This window comes from Rhea americana, unplaced genomic scaffold (genome assembly GCF_003343005.1).
Source record: "Rhea americana isolate MKP2758 unplaced genomic scaffold, rheAme1 scaffold_172, whole genome shotgun sequence".
Taxonomy (NCBI): domain Eukaryota; kingdom Metazoa; phylum Chordata; class Aves; order Rheiformes; family Rheidae; genus Rhea; species Rhea americana.
In genome coordinates, this window is record NW_028185839.1 from 1,581,073 (window position 1) to 1,605,388 (window position 24,316).

The window sequence follows — 24,316 nt, forward strand, 5'->3', positions numbered from 1 at the left end:
GCTCAAGTGGTGTGTGCATACCACACCTCTGTCTGCTAGGTTCTGACGATTGCATGGCACACAGCGTAGGAAGAAAACAACCTTGTTTATTCTCCTCTAAAAAGCCTTCACTGTGCTTCTCTGCCCTGTTTGTTAGGTGGCAGATCTAGCAGTCAGGAGAGCAGGAAGGGAGGAGAGAGAGCAGAGGGCCGTGCAGGCAGGGAGCACCACGATTGCCTCCGGAAGATAAGCAGAGCTGCGGGTCCTGCTTTTTTCATGCAAGGGCAGAATTTCTAGGATCCGTTTACGACATTGAGTTGGGTCTACTAGAAGTAATTATTTCTGGTCTTTCAGCAGCTGATACCTTTGTTGTGGTCTATGTGGTCCAGAGACTGCAGCTACTCAGCACAGCTACAGGAATATTCAGCAGTACATTGCCTCCCAGTTCCAGCAAATGCCCCCGCCAGCCTTACAGAGAGGCTGTACCCAGCTGTCCTGACTCAGAGACCTTGGTCACCAAGAGGTCCCACCCTTTGCACACACCAAGTCCCAAGACAGAGCCCTCGATGTCCTACTAGCACCAGGAAATTACACAGGACACTGAGCATACCCTTRGTCTTCAAACTCATTTTGAAACCATATTTCACTAGGATAGTTTGACTCAAAGGGCTGGGGAACTGCTGGACAACAATTATCCCGTCTTCCCTTTCTATCCCTTCCCTTTCCCCTTTTTGGTGGGAAACTTGGAGCTGAGGCAGGGCCTTCTCCCAGTGACTCGGGCTCCCTCTGGATGCGTGTGTTGGGTTTGACCAGGCAAGGTCTTGTTCCCTTCACTGGTATTTTCCAAACATCGATCAGATGCATTTGAAAATTCCTAAAGGGTTAATGGTATTTGACTGAGTACTTGTGGCAGGTGTCAGGGAAAAGCTGCTCACTGGTGTCCCCTCCAGATAACCTGTTCTCTGAGTACAAGTGTATAAAATTATGATTTAAATATATCCAAATGCTTGTAATTAATCAGAAGTGCAACATACCTCCTTCCTGCTGAGAAACCTTATTAACAGTGTGGGTGGAATCCTAAAATACCATATCTGCCACATTGCAGCTCAAACGCTTCAGCTTGGAAAGTCACAAAACACTGAGCAGAACAGAGCAGCCAGGTTGCAAGAGTTCAGACTCGTGGCCTTCCCGGCCAGGCTGGTACTGACTGAGCCCGGGGGCCCCAAGCAAACTTTTACCACCTCCTGTGCTGAGAGGCAGTAAAGCCTCCSTTCACCCTGCAGCTCAGCTGCAAGCAGAGACTTCCATGAGGCTCCAGTAGGTACAGACAGCAGAAAATTTGCCTCCTCCCTTTCCACTGGAGGGAGGGGGGGGAAGAGACAGCTACCTAGAGACTTGACTTGATGCTGCCTGCAGCAGGGGTGACAGAGACCAGGGACCCACGGCCCAAATTGCTGTCCCCGCACCCAGGACTTTTACCATACGTATCCCAGGGCTCCCCATTTTCAGTCTAAAGGATCCATTACTGTCCAAGGGGGGGTTTCCTGGCAGTCAGCAGCCCTCCCTCAGCCTGTGGTCACTGGGGTGTGGTGCTTGCTTGTATTCCCTGATGGGAAGGACGCACACTGAGTCACTGCTTCCAGTTCTGCAAAGATCTCTGAGCTGAGATTAGCAGAGGCTGATGTGGCCTTAGGAGCGCTCTCAAGGGCTTGCGGCAAACGCGTTGCTCAGAGGGGGAACCCAAGCACAGCCTGCAAGGACACACAAGCGGGGAGGAACAGCACCTTCGCTCTTGCCAGCATCTATTCCTCTCAGCTTCGCACGCAAAAACACCAGAAGTGCTAAAGAAAGGATGCTGCTACTATCCGACTTGGTGAACGCAATTATTGTTTCAGAACGACAGTTAGTGCTGCAAGATTTGAAACAAAAAAAGCGTCCTTTTGTTTTAGCTTAGCGTTTTGCTGACAGCACATGATTACTAACGAACAATAATATGGCTGGTACATACAGAAAAATATTTCACCTAGGCAAAGATCAGTTCTAGAGACGAGGGAAGTAACTTTGAATCCCAGTGAATTTCAGGAGGATGTGGAGCTTTGGAAATCCTGACTTTCCCCATAAGGGCGAGGAACCACGAGCATCMTAGCAAAGCCTTTCTGTGATGCACTGAATCAGGCATAGATAATCTGCAGGTCCTCAACATCGCAGTGCGATACGCCAGGTTGCTTTATTTTTGTTGTGGGGTTTGGCGGTATTACTTGACTGTAAAGATGAAATAGAGGCAGATAAACAGGCTGCGTACATCCTTTGTTTCTCCTACTGTTGACAGAATATTTGGTTATGGACAACAAAACCTGGAAAGGTTTTGAAAGACAAAGTCACCTTTAACTATCAAAACACTGCAGATCAGGCAGATGGGAAACCAAAAATATTTAGGTTTGGGCAGTAAAACTGATGTTGAACCCATTTGCCTCATTTTTCAGGCTTTGATGGTAGTTAATGACAGCTTACAGAAGTTGTAAGTGATCTAAAAAGGCCATAAAAAGCTGCTTTGTGTCCTTGTTCAGGGGATGAATTTAACAAAACCATTAGGGGGCTTTAAAACACTGTTTTGACTTCCGAGAACCAGCTGCGGGATGATCCAACTGCAGTTGGATCCCCCTTGCATCTAAGAGAACATTTAAGAGGATTAATCCCAATAATTTTAATTCAACAAAATGACCTTATGTAACRTTACCAAGGAATTAATGAGAATTCTCTCATGTGGGTCATCACAGGCCCAGTGGATTTTTTTCCCTGGGGATCTCGTTGGTCTCAGAGTGTGGACAAAGRCTGACGATGTAGCACGTTGCATGAGATCAGAAAATAAGTCGGAGCAGAAACCCTTTTTGCTTCACCAAATTATTATTTGGGAACGCACAAAGAACGCAGCCCGTCAGCCTCCAGCGGTGCTATTTGAAATCCTTGCGGACCCAAGGCATTTTCCACAGAAAAATGCAATTTCATCTAATTCAAAAGCTGTTACAGGAATATGTGCAGACCAGTTGCTTTTTTTTTTTTTTTTCCCTAAGAATTAAAAACCCTGGTCTAATTGGTTTTGACTGCGTTTCTTTGCTGTTCTTACTGAGCAGAGCAGGATGCATATTGGGTACATAATTACTGCTAATTAGGTGCACGTAGGGTATTCACTATTTCATCTTAATACTRAAGGCCTCAGGAGAGGGCACAGTATGAAAGTTGCACAATTCCAAATTTTAGGRAAGGCAAACTGTGCCAGTGGCCTGACATCACCTACGAAAAGCAAGCGGCTGAGCGCAGGCTCTGCGGCGGGATGAGGCAGGCTTGGCCGGCACCCGGGCTCCGTCCCCTCGGCTGCCCCTTCCCGCTCCCGCTCCCGGCGCGCGCACGGGCCGCGGGGCCAGCTCCTGCGGACGGCACCGGCCACAGCCCGCTGCCTCCTTCCAGTCCCAGTCTGGGCAGAATTTTGTTTTGCTTTGGAAGCAGAAGAAACTGATTTAGGAGATAAAGGAGATTGTTAGGTTTCTTCTATCACAGGAAGTCTCATGGATTTTCCCTCCTGTCTGTGCCCCTATATCAGTGCCCCCCGTTCCCGTGCTTTCGGGGAAGGGGCTGAGGCTTGCTTTTCTGTGCTTAAACAGTCAGTCCGACCCTGGCCGCTGCAGGAAAACCTTCGGGAGCAGCCCCCAGCATTCATAAATCAGCACACCTCCACCTGCCCCGGCCTTGAAGGGAGCAAGCGGCCCCAGCTCAGGTGCTCGTTCGTATTGGCACCACRGTCTGGGTACTGTGACTCCCACTGAAGGCTTCACTTTTTCCTGACATGGTTGAATTTCAGAGAATCACTATATTGCTGTCAAGTTTGGGTGACGTATTAACGGTAATCAGCTCTGACTGCTTTGCCTTGCCTTCTCTGAAATATCAGTAGTGGTGTTTTTCATTTCTGAGCTGTAATTAATTGCTTTCAGGATTCAGGAGGCTGCTTATGCTCTCAAACATATTTGTATGTTTACTTTAAAGCAGACTATTCTCCCTGCTGCTTCTTGTATGGAAATGCTCATCCTAAAACAAGAGTCACAGAGCAAATGAAGGAAGGCTCGCTGGTGCATCCCAAATGCACAGTGCAAAAAAAAAAARCCAAGAACAAAACCTAAAATCCTATAGTCCTATAAAAGATGCATGTGAGGGAAACAAGAATCCAGCCCAGAAAAATTATCTCACCTCTGAACTGCCACAGTGTGCATCACCCCTCAAGATAGCCCAAAGCCAAAATTAAGCATTGATGTAGAATTCGTTTCAAAAAATCAGAAAAGTCTACAAATACATTCAGTAAAGCTACAAGACTGTAGGGACACGTCACGACACTGAGAGGTTTTGAGGGTGCATTTGTTTCTGTTTGTGGCTGGTATTAAAGGGAAAATAAAGAGTATATCCATATATTTTATACACTTGAAAACAAGCAGCAGTCAAAGGTTTTCAAGGAGATGCGGAATCTGGCCCCTACACATCTAGCAGTAAATTCACATTCGAAACATCATCATTAGTACATTAGCTCCTCATCTACAGGCAAAAATGAAGTGGTGGTGACATCCATTCTGTGCAGGCACGGGAGGGTTTCTTAACCATTTTTTAGGTTTTTGGCCTGCAGTTAAGGTATGGAAGAACATGTCTAACTAGACCTTACAAAGGCATCAGAGCTACTTAAATGCTTTGATATTAGGCACAAATTTAGCTCTCTTGCAAGAGTAAGAACACTTCTGCCCTGTATATGTTCGTGAAACTTTTGCAAACTATTTGAATAGAAACAGGCTCAAACGCTTTCCAGAACTGTAGATTTTTTTACATGAACCAGCTGGTTAGTTATGATAGCATCTTTGCATGCAAGAAGTACTTTAGTGGTAAGAATTCAGTTTTGAGTGACCCCAAAGGTATTTCCTCTGAAAAGATTTTCCCCAGCTGAGAGTTTATCACAGGGCATCACCATTATTTCTTAGACTGCTAAGAATGCAAGTTGAAAAAAATTAGACATTTTTAAATGGGTTCAGTTCGTGATTTTTAGATGACCCTGGCTGAGGAAGCCGTTCTGCCTTTCAAAGAACAGGCATGTAGGCAGGCAGTTGTCTTAATCTCCATCCCAGAGAATTACTTGCAGGAATACGATGTACAACATGTCATTCAGGCACAGGCAGAATTTTAAGAATGAGCTTTTCACCGTATCACAGTTTTGAACTATGCCTTTGCAGTCTCTGAAACACAAGGTCATGGACATCTGTATTGATTTAATTTAATATAATCCAAGAATTTTTAATCGCATTTTGGGTTATTAAATGAGAGAACAGAATCAGTGGAATTTAGCTTCATAACTCTCCTATAAACAAACTTTTAAACCTCAYATTAAGATAAAAAATAAACTTAACAATAGCTGATTGCCTCTGCCAGAGGGTTTTCCAACAAAATTTGATCAACCTTCCTCCTGCCTTTAATAAAGTAAAATTTTTGAATTATTTCTCCAATCTGCATCAACAATGCTTTTAGAGTTTGTTTACTTCAAAATTATTTCTTTTCCTTTGATTCAAGCTCTGCACAGCCTTACCAGAATAACATGGTTTATTCTGATATGAAAGATAAGAATTGTTTTTGAAAARGGGAAGGAGGAGAACAAAAAGAGATGCGTGCATGCGTGTTCCAAAATTCTTTACAAAAAGTCAACTTTTGATCCAACTCTATCCTAGACATACGTGCAGGGTGTTCTGAACAGCGTGAGTGAAGAGGCAAGCAGCAAGCGAAGGCCCTTTCTTGCCACTTCCATTCTTATATGAACACTGTCCTTTCTCACTGCCTAAAGAGCTACAAATTCAGGAGAATAAGCCACACTGATGAGGAAGTCTTTGCTGCCTGTTGCACAGCGTTGGAAGAGTCAGTGTTGCTTTGACAGTCTTCCAACGTGGGTCAGATTCACAGCAGACTGTTAGCAGTCACTATTAGTCTTTTTTCAAGGGTGGACAATCCTTATCTGCCCTATTCCATCTGGTTCACTAGATCCCAAACTCATAGGTCTTGCTAAGATCTTGTGAGCTTGCCCATTCCCATACTTCTGTGCGTCAATCCTTATATCACTAGAACTAATAGCTGYGATATAGATCAGTACAGCAGAGAAAGAGCAAGTTTTGTAAGATTAAATATTTTCAGAGCAGTCAGGTTTAAGGAACTTCTTGCTATGGATTTACAGAGCTGGCTAAGGCAATCTCAAACTTTACCACTTCTCCTTGAGAGCTCTTGGAGGACAGATGAGGTACCAGAATACTGAAAAAAAAAGTAAACTGTCTCTTAATAGAAAGGGAGAAAAGAGTAAGATAGTTACAAACCAGTCAGCTTAAATTCTAGAAGCTTTCCAGGGAATTGAACTATCAATCAAAAATTTTGTAAGCACCTAGGAGATAAATAGGGAGATGTGTAACATCCAGCATGGATTATTCAAAAATAAGGCATGTTCAACCAATCTACTTTCCTTCTGTGACAGGAAGTAGAAGAAAAGTAGTTCATGTCCTATCTAGATTTTGGGAAGGGTTTTGACACAGTCACACTTGTCTCTCAAAGTGAGCTAGGGCAACTATAAAGATAAACCCCTTCAAAACACAKGCAGAACAGATGGCCAGCAAAACTCTTTCCCAGACTATACAGTTACTCAACAGTTCACGATTAGAACAGAGGACTGATTAGAACCAGGACTCTGCAAGGGGCTGACAAGGGTTGATTTTATGCAGAATTTACATATTTCTCATCCTGGTCATTGGTGAATCTTTGTTATACCATCAGTGACATAGAGCTGGGAGTACTCCAGCACATTGGAGGATAAGTTTTAAAGCTTAAACTGGTCTTAAGTTAGAGAAGTGATCTGGTGATCTGAAGAAATGTGGATGCCAGTCCATCAAGGCAACTGGTAAATTCGTTTGGGTGGGTTTAGCCATCAGGACAAGCTACAGCGGGGAGACTGATCACTTGGTAGCAGTTCTGTAAGAAAAGGATATGGACTTAGCAGATGACRTGAGCTAATGCCTTGTTTGTGTGAAAATAGGCAAAAGCCATTTGAAGATTTATAAGCAGGAGAGAGATAACATAAGATGAATGAAGTAGGACTTGGGCTGTAGCCAGGACAAGGCCTCCACTAGAAGACTGCATCTAGCCTGGGGCACTATAGCTCAAGAAAGAGGACGGCCAAGTCAGAGTAGGTGTAGGAAAGAGTCATTACAGCTATAAAACACAGCTCAGGAGAAAGATTGGGAGAGCTGGCAGGAAAACACAGGGGCAAGGGGGAGAAGAAAATGGTAGTCTCTGCTCCAAGAAATTTCTAGGATAGATGGACAAGTACACTCACATCAGGAAAAATATTGATAGAACAGATCTTTGCTCAGATTAGCACCCAGTTGAGATCCAGCCCTACAGCTTGCTAGACTCCTCGTGTGCTTTTGCTCAATAGCTGCCACTTCACAGCACAGAAGCATATGTATACAGGGATATAAGACGAAATTATCTTTAGCTTTGCTTGATATGTTTATTTTGTAGTGAGAGACTGAAGGCATGCAAGTGCTTTGTTCAACAGAACCCAAAGCAATCTACACAAATTGCACCCCGTTTCCAAGCATTTCACTTATTTTGTAATTGAGCAATAATCACGTAGGCACTGGGCACTTCTTCACGATTAATGACTTGCTGGGAGATGGTGGAAGGTCTGATCTGCAATGGAGCTATTTCCCCCAGCAAATACCTGTTATTGTCATCCTAAGATGAGAATGACAACAATAACGTACGGGTTTTGCTGTTAGGAATTGATAACTAGGCAGTAGGCCATTCAAAGCGCTATATCCGATTAATCACTTAGTGAGTGAATTGGCTTTTTAATTGCTCAGTCACTTCTAAATATTATAGCATTGTGTCCYCCTCCACAGCCCCTGGGATCCCCTTAAATCCCTTCTCTTCCTTTGGCCTGGAGAGAACAAGGTCCAGCATGGCAAACGGAATCTGCCTACAACAGTTTCTGATACGTTTCAGACACAGAAAAGATACAAGCCATTAAAAAAAATAGAGGATTCAAATTTTTAGTGCTGAAAAACCATTCAGTCCCATTGATTTGTGAATCGGTTAAGGACCAGGCCCACCTTGAGTGAATCTTCAAAGAATTCCCAGTGTTGACACACTGCTTGCTCCTATTAGTTCCTACACACCTTGCATTTTTAATAATCAGAGATGACTACAGACTCCAAAACTCACTGCTTTCTGTGTTCTTGGGCACACAAGCCAGCTCAAGCCCTCTCAATAATATACTTCAAGAGCGTTGTTAGAATTTTAGACATAACATCAGGCAGGTCAAGCCCTCTAGGCAATACAGCACAACAGCTGTTCTGCAGGCCAGAAGACAGACATAGCCCAAAAGGACGAGTGATAGCATGAATATTTCCAAAAAACTATGGAAAAAGTTGCACAGGAGTTCAGCGATCACATGACCAAGGCAAGTAAGAGGAGAAATACAGGCTAAAACATATATGATGATAAATTARTTCAGTGTCCTAGTAGTCTTTGGAACAGTACTAGTCAGTGGGGGTTTGCTCACTCAAATATTAAGTAATGTGCTAAATGCGTGATTGATTAATCAGTAGGTACTTCCTACAGCAAAACTTTAATATTGGCCATCTGCAGCACTGCTTTCAGTCCTTGTGGCTGCCTTCCCAGAGAAATTCACAGACCAACAATCATGGTTTTTCTCCACGTGCTTTTATGCCTCATTTAAAAGTAATGCTTTTATGTCTGCTCTTTGAATGATGTCAACATGTTGCCCAGTCAGCAGTATGCACACTGAGGGATACCAGAACCGTTCTCCATCACTTTATTCTACCTCTTCAACACAAGGAGCCCTGTTATTTGATAGGGTGCTTACAGAGTTTGAGTGTTTAGAAACACAGACTCACAGAGTAATTTCAGTTGGAAAGGACCTCTAGATATCTCTGGTCTAACCCCCTGCTCAAAACAGGGCTRTCTCAGATCAGGTTGCTCCAGACCTTGTCTGTTCAAGTTTCAAACAGCTGCTAGCACAGGGATTTCCCCACCTCTATGGTCCCTGCTCCAGGGCATGACCACTCTCATGATGAAAGAACAACTCTTAATACTCAGCTGGCCTTGCCCATGTCCTAGGCTGCATCCAGCACTGCGCACTCCAGAGCTGGGCTACAGCTTCTCTATACTGCCCTGGGTAGCTGCAGACAGCAGCAAGATCTCTCTTTGCCTCTTCTCTCAGAAAATCTTTTGTGCTTGCAATTCCCATGCTAAAGTTGATGTCAGTGAATTCAAGCAAATAAAATTCACTTTTCTCCCTGTTGTATCCATTAATAAGGATGGGTGTCTATGTGGTGTACTGATGTGTCCAGATGGTGTAATCTTAGAGATAAGAACTGAAAGTGTCAGGCAACAACTTAATGGCACAAGGCTAGAGACATTTTAAACTCTGAAGGCGGTTTAGTCCTCTTTCTTCATGTAAAGTCCCTAGTATGGGCCTGTCAATGGAAGGCAGAAACCGCACCTGTCCAAGAGGGTGGACACCACTCTGTTCTCCAGCATGGCAGGACAGCAGGACCAAAAAATATCAACTGATTTTTTCCCTTGAGGAGCTTGGACTCAGCAGCTGTAAGAGCAGATTGCACGAGAGGTGACATGAGGTGTGCAGGCAATGTTTCCAAGGGAGGCCTTTGCATCCTCTTGTAGCCTTTAAACTGCTCCTTGTCCTTGCTCCTAACAATCTCTTTTTGTCCCTTTCATATTCCCTTTCTGTTTTTCTTAGTTGCTCCAGAACCAACATCTGGCCAAAAAAATAAACCAAACCAACCAAACAGAAATGATGAATTATTTCTGGGGATGCTTTTGCTAATTGCCTGCCTGCCTCCCAGCGCTGATTCCTGCTCTGAGGAATTTATTGCTCTCATGTTCATAGTTGGAAATCAATGCTGTGTGCRGTCTCTTGAATTGAGGTGGGATTGATGCAGATTCTTGCACTGTATGCGAGTCATAACTCTTCAGGTTTGACTGCAACTTTTGACAAAGAACACATTTCCCAGAAGTTCAGCAACATATCTGAGTAACTTTAAACAACCCATGAGATCCAGCATGGCTCTGCTGGTCTCCCTCCTTCCTCATTGCTCAGGCTATTCCAGATCTCAGCACAAGTACTGAAATTCCACAAAATAAAAGGTACAAAGTAGAAATTCTGCTACTGTCCATAAATCTTCATCAAAATCAAAATTATCTCTGGTAAAACATGTGACAGATTGATAAATCTGGACTGAGAAAAGTTTTTAGTCACCAATGATCTTCTCAGCATTGTCACCATTCCCCCTTCTTCAAACTAGGGTWCCTGCAAGAGGTGTGCTCTGCTCAGTTCCTCAGATCAATGCCTTGAAAACTTCCCAGACACCATCTGTTAACTTGAACTACTGCCTCATCTCAGTCTCTTTCTGCTTCTAGCCTGATTTTCCAGGATTCAAAGGCTGTGGCRGAATAATCCCTCCCCAAGGGTCAGTGTACAGGGATAAAAAAGGCAAGGTGGTGGTGCAGAGAACAGAGTTGGTCACTTGTGTTACAAAACCTTTCTGCAASCTTCACACTGCATCTGCTAATACAACCCAGCTGCCATCCAGCCTTCTCCACTGCCACCCCAGCCCTGTGTCCTAGTGCGAGCTTGCGTACGCTCCCCGCTAGGTCTCCCCYGCCTGAGGAGATGCCAGCACTGGTCAGGACATTAGTTTATGCATATCTGAGGGTTTTTTTTAAAAAAGAATTCATATTGGACAGGATGCCAGGTTTTATCAGTGACCAAATCTGTTGTCCAATGAGATCTGAAAATGAGCAAGGGCTTTGTATTGACTAAGCAGTTCTTCCTCTCTACTAATATTTAGGAGATCCTGTTATGCCTTCACTGAGAAGAATTATTACTAAACACARTTAGCTCTGCAAATCCTGGCTGTTTTCTAGACACTCCCAGGTTTACATCTTGAGTTAAAGATGAAGAAATTATAGGGGTCAGTCTTCTTCCTAGTCAGCAGCAATGCTCTACTACAAAATGCAGGGACATTTCTTAGGTTTTGCAGGCCAGCTGCAGGTTTCAGCGTGAGATCGTGGCTGGCAAGAGCACAGAGCTCACCTCCTTATTCCCTGGGTCATGCCTGCTCAAACTCAAGCAAGCCAATTACACCAATTTACATGAGAGAAAAACCATGCTGGAGCTGCAAAGCTCAGAACAGGGAAGGGACATTGCCAGCCATGTCCTTGCAAATTCCCAAAGCAAAACTGGTTAAGCAGACTTGGTGCCCAGTGCTCCAAAAAATCAGTCCAGCACCTGAAAAATCCATCCAGGCACTCTCTCTTTATACTCTTCAGGAGTAAGCAGAGGGCTTTGGTGAAGAGGGCAAGCTGTGATGTGAGGAAACACTAGGAGCTCATACACCAAGTAGGAACCCACCATGTGTGCAAGGAGATCAGGCCCACRTGCAGGCAAGCGAGGTACAACCAATGCACTACAACACATTTGCGACTGACAGTGGCCCCTTGGGCCCCTGCTGAGATTCCTGGTGAGCCAAACAGCCACTGCTCTCTTCTGAAACAGCCAATTTGGGGCAATCGCCTTAGATATTACAAAGGACTGTCCAAATAAGTGGTTCTGGCTACCAGGTCATTTCTGTTTGCTGTAGAGGAAAATCTGAATAAGGGATTGTGAGAACTCACTCCATAAAATAGTTCCTTTTGCAGCATTTCATAAAGACTAAGAGAACCAACTATTATAGAGACTTAAGAGTACCCAGTGCATAGGATGACAGGACTGTGGATCTAATTCCCACATCATCTAGTAAAAGGATAACATAATACATACCTTAAGGCAGCAGAACTCCTAGCCCTATGTTTTTAAAGGAAGGGAAAGGAGGGAGGAGGCTTAAGGGCTTATAAATACTTTAAGTGCTACATGGCTAGATCACTTCCCTCACATCTCTTCTGTCCGTTTTCCCACGCGTACAGAAGAGATGTCAACTCCGACTCCTTTTGTAAGGCACCCCAAGAGTTACAATGAAGAGGACTAGACAGGAACTAGACTTTTCTAGCACTTATTTCCATTTTTTTTTATATCTGATCTGTCACTGTAAGCAGTAGATATATTTCCATAGACAGRAGAGAAGGTAGAACCTGGAAACCTTCTCCCTGAGATCAGTGAACATGCAAACATGAAGCTGTCCAGGCTTCAAGTCAGCATCTAGCACTTACCGTTAATTTCGGGGCCAGGGACCATGTGCAGCAGCTCTGCATAGGACCTCCTTGTGAGACAGCAAAAGGGATGCTGACTCAGGTACACTTGTGGTGAACCACCAGACGGGTTTAAAGAGGTGCTGACTAAATGAACTGAATCAAGCCGGCAAATCTGCTCCTCAAAAGAGCACTGATTTTTTTTAAATGCTTCTCCCATTGAAATAACATTCTCATTGGGTTTTTGTCCTTACTTTTCTTCAGGATCATCCATGAAGATGGCTTCTCTGGAGAAGATGTGAAGCAGTACAAGCCAGTGGTCTATAGCAACACTATTCAGTCACTGGCAGCTATTGTACGTGCCATGGATACCTTGGGCATCGAATACGGCGACAAGGAACGACGGGTAAGTTAAAATCCGATGAACGCCACTGCTTAGGTTCAAAGAACGGCGCAACTGGACACCGCACAGCACAGACAGGGTGTTTGCACAATCCAAGTACCTGGGAGGGAAAGGGAGGGAAGAGGGAAAAGGAGGGAAGAGGGAAAATGTACCTCCCTGTTGTATGCCTATTGCATGTGCGGCTGAAGCAACGAGTAGATGTCCAGGCACAGTTACAGATGACACTTGTACACCTAAGTTAAGAAATGTAGACCTGGGGACTCTGTTACAGCAGCAATGATCTCCCCTGCTCGCSATCTGACCTTTCGTGCAGATAAATTTTTTCTGTTGACCTAAGGACACCCTAGACAGAAGTACTGACAGACACAGGGGAAGAGTGAGAACATGTCCTATGTATTTGTGCCTATGCTGAAGACAGGCTGCAAAAAGAAATGTCTTGAGGAAAAGTCTTGCTGCTATTCAAATCCCTTCCACCAGCCTGCTAATATAGGAAAGCTTTTAGGATTAACTTCACTTTTGCGGGGGCTTGGCTGGCTTTTACTCACACATCCCCCACTCGAGTGTGCCCACAGACAGCAGTTTTGCTTGCAAACGAGCGGATATATTACTTCAGCGAGGTTCTTATGAACAGGGCCTTAGGTAGCAGCTTTAATGTGCACCTGCCAGGATAACTATCACGCCTGGCAGCCTTCCCACACKATGCACCTAGGCCTGCCTGCCCTTTTACAGCTGCTGCTCTGTAGCTGCTCTAACCAGCACCCCAGTTTTGAACAGTGGTTCCTTTTGGCCATTCTCTGCCTTTCCTCTTCACATTTTGGCACAGAGCAAACTCTAGAACAGTCCAGGCCTCTCTTTTTGCATACTCTCAGGCAGAAGAAAGTAAAACTACCTTGTTTCACTGGCAATAAAATAATTTTAGATTAAAATCCTGATAAAGGCAAAGTCCTATAGCCACTGGGTTTATCAGGACTATTTTTAGGCAGCTGTTAAATGACAGATGTACAACATAGCGCAAACTCCTTATCTAAGAGTTGATAATAAAAGCATTCAGTGGAAAGGATGCCAAAATCCTGCTGTGGTGTTGCTGTATAAAGAGGTAACTTGCTTCTCCCAGTCACAAAGGGGTATTTTGATTTCTTTGCATCTAGGGATTTTTTCCCACAGGAACTCTAAATCCTGGAGACATTTCTATCCAAAATGTAGAGATGATACAATAATGGAGTTCTTGTGAGCTTGCCGAGAACTAATGCTGATGGCTTTAGAACTGAATACATTAATCTGTTGATTACTCAGTGACTCAGCTCTTAGCGAGGCAACATATCTTGTCTGAGCTAAAAACCTATGCCCAGGAAAACAGAAACAAATCATTCTCCATGTCTGATAAATGGTCTGCAATAGACAGCTTTAAAATATAAAATTTCCTTTTCTTTTTTCTTTTTTTTTGATGCCTGAAGTCCTAGTTCTAAGAGGGAAACTCAGGACTGCTTTAATGCCAGGCCAGGCCAAGTATGGGGGGGGAGAGCGTGCTGTAATCATGACTGTCAGGCATGAGACACAGTACTGGCCTGCATGAAATGTTACACCCATTCGGATTCCTACAGAAAAGGATGCCAAACTGCTAGCCTTACAGGATAATTCAAGTAGAAAAGGAYTTCAGSAGGTCGCTAGCTCAACCTCCTGCTCAAAGCGAGTCTAACCTGGTTGCTMAGGGCTTCATCCAGCCTGGTCTTGAAAACACCCAAGAACGGAGACTGCACAGTCTCTCTGGGCAACCTGCTCCACTGGTTTACTGTCCTCACGATGAAAAGATTTCTCCTTACATCCAGTGCGAACAACCACTGTTGTTTCAGTATGTGTCTTAGGGCAGTAGGGATCCTCAGTTACCTTTCCAAGTAAAAACCAAGTTAGATTAAGTTCTCATCAATCTAGTTTCCCCTAAGGTATTTACTCCCAGAGGAATGACTCCTGTCTTACAGCGGTATAGTGCCGACTGCGTACAAACAGGCAGGCTTACAAGGTTGCAACAAACCGCTAAATCAAACAACGGTCCGGGAGGGGATGATTCAGAGCATCTTCTCCCTTTGTAGATGTTACTAATATGACTCTTCCCTCCAACAGTACAAAGAGGGGAAAGAAACAAAATCTCTCAGGCCTCCGTCTTCCACTTGCTCCTTCCTCTTAGTCACCCTCCCCAGAAAGTTGGTGGTATTASTATGTAATAGTATTTATTTTAATCTTACAAAGAACTGTATGGTCTCTGCTATTATTAATACACGGCTGCTATAAAGAGAGGCCATTAAACAGGCGATTTGTTGAGTATTATGGAATGTGGCTCATCCCTTTTCAGGCAAAGCTTTTCTATTTTAAAAGTCATTCCACAGCCAAGGGTTTCCAACGCAAATCTTTTTGTGGGGGATTTTCCCCTACTCATCACTTAAGCCCCCAAGAGGACAGGCCTCAGGAAAACAGAACTAGGACTGTGGCTGCTCCAAACTTGATTTGGCAGCAGGGAAGGAAGGGTCATGGACCTAGGTTATTTCAGCTCCCCCCTAAAAGACTTCATGGGAGATGCATCTCCCCTTTTATTGCTTCAGAATGGGAGCCTGACRGCATTCTGAGCCAGCAGCTTAGCCTCCTCTATTTAATAAACRTGAATGAGATGATTTGTGCTTTTGCTATTGAGATAAAAAAAAAAAAGAAGAGAAAACACAAATCCCCCTCTATCTCCTCTCATTTTTCTCCTGCCAGTAATCATCCCTCCAGCATTCAGTCTAATGGAAGTGGAAAGGTTAGAGGAAGAGTCCTAACAAAAATCTCTTAGCTTTTGTCTGTCAAAGTGAGATCAACATAGGAAATGAGCAAAAAAGACCAAGTAAATCTCTAAGTCACAAAAAGGAGATGTTCCAGGTCTCCCTGACCGTCTCTGCTGATAAGAACCTCTCCTCAGTTCGAGGGCAAAACAATCTGTGTGTAGGATTTCACTTCTTGTTCAGGGGAACAGGTTTCCTTTYGGCTCTTCTGTGCCTGGCCCAGGAAAGGTTCATGGTGGCAAGCAACACCCGGATGTTCATTTTCTCTCCTTCAGTGCAGTGAGACAGGAGCACATCCTGCCATCTGATGCCACATTATCACCAGAGCACAGCCAAAAAAAAAGTCAAAAACTGAAAATCCCTGTTCAAACGCAATGGCATGAATTCTTCAACATAGTGCAAGAGCATAACGGAAAAAAAAGATCAGCCATTAACAAGACAGAAACTTGGGCRAAGGAAGAGCGTTATCTGTAGATGTTCGCCGTCTTCAGGGCTCCCAGTGCCCTAGTTCAGGCTCTTCTGACTGCACAGAACACGAGATCACACGAAGGAAGCAGGGCAACCTCTCGGTCTTTCGTTYCTGCTCCAATCCCTCTAGCCAGCCTGTGGTGCACTACTTAGTCTTGACCTTTCTAATCAGATTAACAGGCAGGAAAGAGTCAGGCCATAACGTACAGCCTCTACGTTAAGTGGATCTCTGAAGTGCAATTTTATTATTAAAATAAAAATACACAAGTCCCCTGCCCAAAAACAAYTCCTTGCTGATACCCTCTCTGTGTATCCAAGCAGAGCAAAGGGAAAACGGAGGTTTAGAGCTAGGAATCAAAAACTCAACACAAGCATTTCAATCTGAGAGCAACAGACAGGAAAGTAATGGATTTTCATCTGTTCAGAGAGACCGGTCTGAAGTCCAGCTTTAGAAAYGCCAGCTATGAGGCACGTACAGCCTCCTGCCACAAAAGGTCACGCTGGCTCCCGAAGCCGGTAGGAAAAGCAGCCCGTGCAGTCCCGCTGAGGGGAGAAATGCCAGAGCTGCGGCCGAGCTCGGGGGGCCGGGGGCAGCCCGGAGCGACCCGGAGCTGCCGGGAGCCCACCCGCGCTCACCGGCAGCCGAGCCGTGCCATGCTGGCCGGCCCTCACAAACACGCTCGTGCCCCTACACAGACGAGGTTTTAATGATTCCTTCGCATATTTGGGTGTCCTGTTCCCCACTGGTTTTTCAGGCAAGGGAATACAAACAGCTGTAGAGTATGTTCAGAATGGCACAAAACAGGCATAGATAGGGTGGCTGAAAATGTTCGAGTTATTCAACAGGAAAAACCCAGTACCGGTCACATAGATCAGATACAGAGGCCTGAGGTGGCRGGTTTCACAGGTCCAGGACACAATTTTTAGGAAATGTCATTAAAATTGAACCATTTTCCCAACAGGGGCCTGGAAAGGTCTCCATTTCCACTACGAAAGGGAATGTTAAAAAGCGGTCAGGATGTTAAAAATGCTTGATGGGGCATATTTTCCCTTCAGGCTTTGAGGCAAAGCRTTGTCCGCAGCAGCCTTACGTACCGGTTTGTACAAACGTAACTCCCGAATTGTGACCTGTACGAAGCCGCATTCAGGACGTTTTAAAATATTAGGAATATTAAAAAAAAAAGGAGTTAAAATTTAATCCATTTGATCTGTTTAATGTAATTAAACAACCCGCGGGAGCCTGCTGGCACAGGGGCTAGGTGCACTGGAGCTGCACGTATCCGCTCTCGGACAGGCAGCTCGGCACGCGCAGCCTCGCCTCTCGAGCCCCGGCCCCTCGGCACGTACCGAGAGAAGCCGTAGGAGCCTGCCCGCTTCCTCTCGCTCCTGCYAGGCGGCAGCGGGACCAAAGGCTACAACTACTCGGCTGCTTTCGCGTGTCATCTTCTCGCCATTCGAATGAGGCAGTGTGTGGGAGAGGCCCTCTTTCATAAGACCTGCTCATATTTAACTGACTTTTTCTGCTTGTCAGCTCAAGATATTTGTGGATTTTACTTCATTTCAGGCAGATGTCTGCTTAGACCAGCTGTCTCCTACTGCATTTCACTAAATGAAGTTTTCTCTGAGAAATGCAAAAAAGCTGCTAATATCTTTGGGCAGACTACAGAACCATGGCACCAGGGAGGGCAGGCAAAGCTCGAGCGAGTCAGGTACCGCGGGCTGGTAGGAAGCCTGCTTTTGCTGATTTGTAGCTAATAGGGTGATCTGGGGGACAGGCACAGGATACCTGCTTGCCTGTCACTGCGGTGAGGATACAGCTAGCCCTTGCAGTATTTGTCYGCTGTTGTAAGCAACAGACACTTAACCGTGCTGAATTATAACCAAGGGCTGCAGTTGCACAGGAGCAGGATGGAGCGGGAGGAAAGGGGAAAACAATGGTGCATTAGCCACTCCATTAATGTTGCTGGGTAGTCTGCRTTTGTCTGGGTGTCCAACAGCAGCTGAAGTCTGCTTGATGCCCTACAGCAATAGCTAAAGTACACGTTCGACCATTTCTGCCACACYGGCTCCATTGGGTTCATCACTAGAACAGTCCCAGAGATATATTTCAGCCCACCCTTCACTAAGATGTAAAGATCAGTTAGTTCTTTCCATTAAGACCAAAGCCATCTTTATTGTTCACCTTGCTTCATCTCCCCATTCTGACCTGATGAGGTACATCCCCGTTACCAACCTTCAATGTTTTTGACCAGTGGAGACAGATAAGAGGTAGGGCATTTCTTGGGAGGTGAGAAAAATTAAACAAAAAGGAAAGCACTTGTCATTTTCACAGCCTGCCTTGTTGCCGGGGAGATGGTTGGCTCATTCAAGAAAGACTTGTTGTTGCTGGCTGAGATCGCCAATGCTTTGGGAATTATTGCTGCAAAACGAGGTTGGGAAAGAAAGAGRATGAACATGGACAAGGGCAGCCCAAAAGAAGCTCTGCTTGTGTGGTGCATGACCCAAAAGCCCTGCTGCACTGCTTCTGGGGTCTCACTAACCCAAAGCTCAATCTTCCACATCCCACTAATGTATTTTCTCCCTTTGCCACCTTCTAAATTCCCTTGAGTCCCTGAAAATGCAAAATCTTTCCCTAGTAAATGATCACAGTAAAGTAATAACGGAGTGTGAATACATTTCATGATAGCCTTTGAGCCAGCTAGAAGAGCCTGAACCAATCTGTCATCCCATGCCTTCACTCTTTTGTGGTGAGTCAACCACACATCACTAGGAGACATCCCAGGCAGTTCAGCTGAGACACACAGCAGGACCCAGGAGAGCTTGCTTTGCTGCAACAGCACATCTTGGCTCCACGCTGTTGACAAAGCTGAAACTGATGTCATTAAGTCAATATATGATTTTCCTTTAGCAAAAAAGATCTCCTCAATACCAGTGTCTATTCCTATGTAGTCACATTACTAATACATAGAACAGAGACAGAATAAGTTTATATCATAGCTATAAATGCATCATGGGGTGCTCTTGCAGACAGAATTAGGCCTAAAAGAGTCATTCAGTTAAATAAGCAGTTGTAGAGATGGAGGCTACCAGGCCTTTTATAATAGAGTTTTACTTAGGCTGAGTTTGTCCCTCTGTCCTCCTTTCAAACCTAGATATTTACAATAGAAAACAAACAACTCGCTTAGGGCTAAAATATGATCTTAGAACTAGCACCACACATAACTATTTATAGGACAAAAATAAGCGATAAACAATAGCCAGCATCCCAGTCCTGTACAAATGTGCAACAGAGCTTGTGAGGAGGTTGAAATTCTGAGTTTGTGAAGGAGAGAGATGATATCAGCTCTGAGGAAAAGGAAAAGACAGGGACACAAGCAGAATTAGCCTAGAAAATTTAATAGCAGCAGCAGCTCGATGCTCTAAACAAGCAAACAAATTTCACAGAAATCACTTCACTCAGAAGCAATATCAACTAATTCTTCTTCTGATAGAATACTATCAACCACCAACAGACCTCTAAAAACCAAGCTTTTCTTTCACCTTCACTTCCCCAGGGTGGCCTAACATATCCATTTTCAGCTGAAATCCCCCAGAAGGGGAAAAAAAGCCTTGTGAAATGGAGCTAGAAGGGAAACGAGGGAGTGTGGGTGGCAGCAACGTAGCAAGTTAGAAACGTGTATCATTTGGAACAGTGCTCCCTGCAAAATGCCACCTTGAGTGTTTGATGTGCCAGTGTGATGTTTTCCAAGTTGGTCTTGCTTTATGGTAATATCTATTGTGCTGTCATGGCAACATTGCAATCCTCACTTAAAAGTAAACATTGGGTCRGTCTTTTGGATTCTATCTGAACCTGTGGGCTGGCACAGAGTAGYGGTGAATGGGCAGCAATCAGGAAATGGGATGTGTGATAGAAAAATCACATGTTCTACCAGCTCCTCTGCATAGTCAGAAACCTTGTCTCAAGAAATACATCTCTAGGGAAATAAAGTATTTTGACACCCTTCTTTTCTAAGTGAGCCAGATGAAAATAAGTGACACAATCATACTTCAAAATGCCACTCAGATCTGCTTCTTTGGTGAGTGTGTGGCATCAGCCAGGGATTGTACTTTGGTGGCACTTGTTTTTCCCATGCTACCTTCCCAATTCTGAGATTATCTTTATAAAACCAGTGGCCAGGACAGATACCAATGAAAATTAGCCTTTTAAATCTCATTTGAGTAGCAACAGAGATGGGAATGAGATGTCTCAGGGGATCATTGATAAGAAAGAGACACCACAGTCATCTAGCTCTTACTCTAAGCTCTAGATTGAATCTGTTCACATCTTGCACCACTTAAAGAAGGTCCTAGAGAAGATGGTGCCTGACTCTTCTCAGAGATGCACAGCAAGAGGACAATGCCAAGAAAGGGTATTTAACACACAGGCTCACACATAGGACACAGGCTCAGRTTCATCATGCTTTTTCTCTTCTCTGCATGCCAGAGGAGAACAAGGTAACCCTCTTGAAGTGCTACAGCCCAACCCCAGACACATTAGAAGCGGGGAGACTGCACTGCCTCACRGTCACTCGCCCCACCTGCAACCTTACGCAGGGCAGCAGGAGCAGACTGTCATCCATCATCTGAGCAAACCCCTTCATCCCCACCCTGTGAAATCCAGCTAGGCTGCATTGAATCAGCCTGATTTCTGTATCCAGTCAGAGGGACAAGTGGCAAGGCAACATAGCGAGAAACAGGGSAAGCTGAATGTAACAGGCCAGGTTCAGGGACGAACAGCAAGAACTGGTAAAGGCAATCTGACCCCTGACTGAGCACAAACCCTGTATGCAAGTCAAGTCACCATCCTCTATGGGCTTTTGCCCTGTCTTTTGCTAAGCATGAGGTCCTTTTAGAGGTGTTCCCTTCCTACCAAAAACACATTAATCTGTAGTGGGGCCAAGGGCCAGATCCTTAGAAGTGTGAAGCACTGCAAACAGGCTTTCCCTMTTGGGGTGACAGCATGCACAGAGCTGCTAACACTGGATTGGTTTCAGGTCCCTTTCCTGGCAAAAKGCAGAGTGCTAGTTTTAGCCCAAAAGACCTTCAGCTGGGTGCAGGCTCCATCACATTTGAAGCCATAAGAACTTCCTGCTCTGATTCACCTTGGAGTAACACATAACCCAGTATACTTTTAATGAGCTGGGAGCAGATTGCTATGAGGATGGTTTCTATGATTCTAGGAGAGTTCATTTGCCTCTCTAGTTTTCCAGGATACCAAAGCCTCTCAACCTAAGCTCACAGCAAAACCCATTCTCTTCTTGCACACATCATTATCCAAGTGATTATTGGAAATCAGTAAAAAGATTTTAGCAGAGATTGGGACCAAGCCACTGTAAACTAGGAGCAATCAGGCAGAGGTTTTGAAAACCAAAAGACTGTTTAGACCAGCCCTTTGGGCATTAAAAGCATGGAGGGACAAGAACAACCTGAGGATATTTGTGTGGGGGAGGATCCAGTAAAAATATGAAATGGCTCCAAATGCCACTTTTTAATGATGGGTAGCCTCCAGGAAAAAAAAAAAAAAAAAAAAAAAAACATTGTCCAATGAAGTCACCTGGCATTGCTTGCTCCCTGGCTGGCAGAAAGCACAACCTCATCAATGCAAATCCGTCTCTAGAGCTCTTTCTAGTTCATCTGCTTTCAGATGCCAAATTTCAGGCCTGATTTTGGCATAGTGCAGAGCACAAGTCCACTAAAGGGTGCACTTGAAAAGGATCTCCACATCCCCTAAAGCTACTCAACATCACTTCACCTGTGAAATGCAGACTCCTTGCTAAAGAGTTGTTATTCTTTCCTATTTCTTGCTTACAAGCTCTTTGCACTGTCAGTGTGATGGGTTTCTCCTCCACGAGCTTTGCGTTTGATACTTTTTTTTGGATGATGCAGGGAGTATTTTTAGTATGAAAAGAAAAAAAACCATTTCCTTGGAAGGGCTGCCTACCTCCCCTTGTGAGATTTGTTATTCAAATGCAGCTGCAGTTATAGTGCTGCCACTGAGGTTTTGCAAAAGGGGCACGCACGCTAGGGACACAGAGGAGAGTGAAGAAGCCACAGGATGGTGACATTAGCACTGAGGCAGAAGTGTGATGCTGCTTTCCACCACAAGATACTGCTGGGAGATGGCTCCTCTGGAAGCCTTTGGAAAGTGCCAGACTAGGACAAAAGGACAAACCATTCAAAAAAAATGGGAGAATTGCAAAAAAATCATTGACAGAGCACAGCTCCCRGGAGGGTGCAAACCTCCTCATGGACTGCAGACACACATCCATACAGGTCCTGGAGGTAGATATCCCTCCAGAACCTCCTCAGAGGGCCTGACAGTGCTGAGGTTGCAGCAGGGGGAGACCACAGCTTGTGGGAGTTGTGTCCCCCACAGTGTCCAGAGCTGCTACAGRATAAGTTGAAGCACTTCCTTACATGGTTTCTCTTGGTGCCAGGACAAACTGGGCCTTTGCAGCCCTTGCACTCTAATGGGAAACAGACAAGTCAGAGAGTGAGTGTGCTGGTGTTCTCCTAGTCAGAAAAAGGTGCCCAGGCTATGAGAAGTCACTTCTGCTTTGAGCTCTTCTCTCAGAAGAAGTTCTATCAATGCAAATGTAAAAATCCACTGGAAAAGTCACTTAGRCTCATGCTTTCTGGCTGCAGCAGCTCTTGGCAAGGAGCACCAGCTAATCTGGGCCAGGGGAATGCAGGTCAGAGAAGGTCTGGCTCTATAAGGTGCTGAGCAAACCTATTGGAGGCAAGCAAACCAGTATTGCCCTTCTCCTGAACTGAGCTTTGGGTACAGGCACAGTACAGCTGTCTCAGGCCACCAAGGCAGATTTGCCCCCACATGCCCCATCTGCCATGGCTCTGTACAGCCACTTCTGGCACTGCCAACACCAGCAGCCTTGCCCTGGGAAGCAGCTGGGCTCCTGCTCTTGTGTCTGCAAACACAGTGAACATCATGCTTGTCCTTCCCTAGAAGGTTTCTGTCCAGAAAAAGATCGAGGCATGTCAGCCAGAATAAAAAGTACAGCTATTTTATGAACTGGGCAGCTGAGGCAGTAAGGTTAAAGACACCACACTAGAAGCTTCAAAGATGCCCATAGATGCTTCTGACCTATGGTTATAGCCTTCCAGAAGGTCAACATTTGAGACTAAGGCTCAGATTGCATCTAGCTACAGCATCCCCCAGCCCCAAGCAGGGGGCTGCCTTCAGGTATGCTTGCAAGTCAGCTCTCCCAGCAGCAATTTCAGATGACTACAGACTACTCAGCACATTTCAGATACATGTTAGTTATTAAGGGGATTTTATTTCCATCTCTTCTGGGAAGCACTGCTGAGTCACACTGCTTACTCGCTGGTTTTAGGAGAGCCACTTAAAATATTTGTTTTCCAAATGCCTTCTATAATGTTCCTATTATCTGAGTGTCTCCAGATGTAAAATGAAAACATTTATACAGGGCATTCCTGACCTTTATCAAGTTTCTGGTGTGCAACTCAGACATAACACATCTTGGGAAGGGACCTCTCCTCTGGCTCTTGTCATTTAATGATGATTCAAAGCAAGGTAGCTTCACTGCAGTGAGGAACAGCATGGGCTCTGCTCACAAACAGCTTGAGGCTCCTCAATACCTGGGGATGCCTGGGGCAGCCGCTCACAAGACAGGATGAAGCAGGGAGGAAGGAGAGCTGGARAAGCTAGCCTTGCTGTGCACAGCACACAGGAGAGGAGAGCTGGTGGCCCTGGCTGCCTCCCTCAGTAATCCCAGATGTCCTGCCCATGTTTGCTCCCATATCTGCCACCACAAGGCACAAGCAAAGCAGGCCCCAGAGGTGCCTTGTTACATCCTCATTAGTTCCCAGCACCTGCTGCAACTGCTCRTTTCAGCTGTCTGGAGGCAGCTTTGGCCCTCCCCTTGCAGGGCTCTCGTCTCTCCCTTTTCAAACTTTAAACAGCAAGCCGGAAGGCTGGGCACCAGCAGCAGAGGTCTGGGATCTCTTTTGTCAGTCACCAGCATGGACACTAGAGCATCCTCCTCCTTTACACTGTTGTGCTGATAAACCTAGTCCATGCGTGCACACAATATGCTGATATGCTGGTCTGCTCATCAGAGACCACAAAGAACTTGGCCTCCACAGAGACTTAACACATGACATCAGGTGCCCTTGCAAAAGTATCAGATCCCAAGAAGCCTGACCCCTATGGAAACAGGCCCCAAAGAGGCAGCCTTTCTAAAATTACAAAATCCCACCAAATCCTATGCCTGCATATTCCAGATCTAGAGCCTGGATGCAGTACCATTCTTCACTTACCTCTCATTGCATCACCTTTCTTTCC

General features: G+C 45.1%; 1 protein-coding gene across 1 annotated transcript in view; it reads left to right on the plus strand.

The window, feature by feature from the left end:
* The window catches only part of GNAO1 (G protein subunit alpha o1), a 145,020-nt gene that overhangs the window by 29,265 nt on the left and 91,439 nt on the right, over positions 1 to 24,316 (plus strand). Inside the window, exon 2 of the mRNA XM_085301137.1 lies at positions 12,538 to 12,679. Within this exon, the coding sequence (XP_085157263.1) occupies positions 12,538 to 12,679 (142 nt within the window). The remainder of the gene's footprint in view (positions 1 to 12,537; positions 12,680 to 24,316) is intronic.